Genomic DNA, 1,193 nt, shown 5'->3' on the forward strand with positions numbered 1-1,193 from the left:
AAATAAAAAAGTGTCTAAATAAAAATAATAATAAATTAATAATTCATACACATATAGAACAGATTAGTATTAAAAATATCACAAATTATCATACACAAATTAACTTCAAAATATCCGCTACATTCAAATTCGAATGTCAACCGTACATAAAATTGAAATATCTTGAAATCCTCTTTACATTAAATAAAGGCGTCAACCAAATCAATAAGAATAATATTGAAAATAGAACGATATGAGTAATAAAAACATGACAACAACAACAAAATCAACAACAACAGCAACGACATCAACAGCAGCAACAATATTACAACAACAACAAAAACAACAGCACACACAACAACAACAGCAACGACATCAAACAACAGCAACAATAACACACAACAACAACAAAAACAAAAACAACACACAACAACAACAAAAACAACAACAACACACAACACACAACAACACACAACAATAGCATCAACAACAGCAGCAGAAGCAGCAGCAGCAACAAAATAGATTCCCATCTCATTATTGATAGCAGGAAAACAGATATAAGCAGGACATCAGCCAAGGCCTTCATTGGAAGGCTCAAGTCAGCAAAGAAAGTAAAAAATTAATAAAAAATAAATAGAAATGCATTCTCTGGATGTTTTCATTGTCACAGGGAACGTAATAAAAGTTTCTATGGCCAAATAAAACCGGTGATCCTAGCTTGGCAGACCACTATCCTCTTTATACCCTGGTCATTCGTACTCTGCTGGCTGTTCCATTAATTTCACTTTCCTCTCATACATCAAATATTTTCCTTGGTATTGCTATTATGAAATTAAATTTGTTTTTGTTTATTTCGATTTATTTCGATTTGATTTCTATTCTATTTTGATATATATTTCTGTTTAATCTTTTTTATTTGTTTTATTTGGTTTATATTCATTTTATCTTGACTTGACCAATAAGGCTTTCAACAACAACAAAATTCATACATTCGTACTAACGTACGTATTATACTAGCTATTTCATTAACTTCTGTTCGGTTATTAATCAAATATTTTTATATATTTATAATAAAAAATTTTAATAGATTAATTTTGAGAAGTATTAGTATTGATCGTTTCTTAAGATTAAATTTAAAAGGTATTTATCAGCAAAGCATACAGAATGTATTCACTCGTTCGTTCGTTCATTCATTCGTTCATTCGTTCATTCAC

At 29.3% G+C, this 1,193-nt stretch overlaps 1 protein-coding gene across 1 annotated transcript in view; it reads left to right on the forward strand.

Moving 5' to 3' along the window:
- HELRODRAFT_168856 (hypothetical protein) overlaps positions 1–758 on the forward strand; it is a gene marked incomplete at both ends in the record, with an annotated part of 3,252 nt that extends 2,494 nt beyond the window's left edge. The window contains 2 exons of the mRNA XM_009014709.1: positions 461–577; positions 650–758. Coding sequence (XP_009012957.1) covers positions 461–577; positions 650–758 — 226 coding nt within the window. The remainder of the gene's footprint in view (positions 1–460; positions 578–649) is intronic.
- Positions 759–1,193: the final 435 nt, after the last annotated feature.

Source organism: Helobdella robusta (assembly GCF_000326865.2).
Source record: "Helobdella robusta unplaced genomic scaffold HELROscaffold_14, whole genome shotgun sequence".
Classification (NCBI taxonomy): Eukaryota; Metazoa; Annelida; class Clitellata; order Rhynchobdellida; family Glossiphoniidae; genus Helobdella; species Helobdella robusta.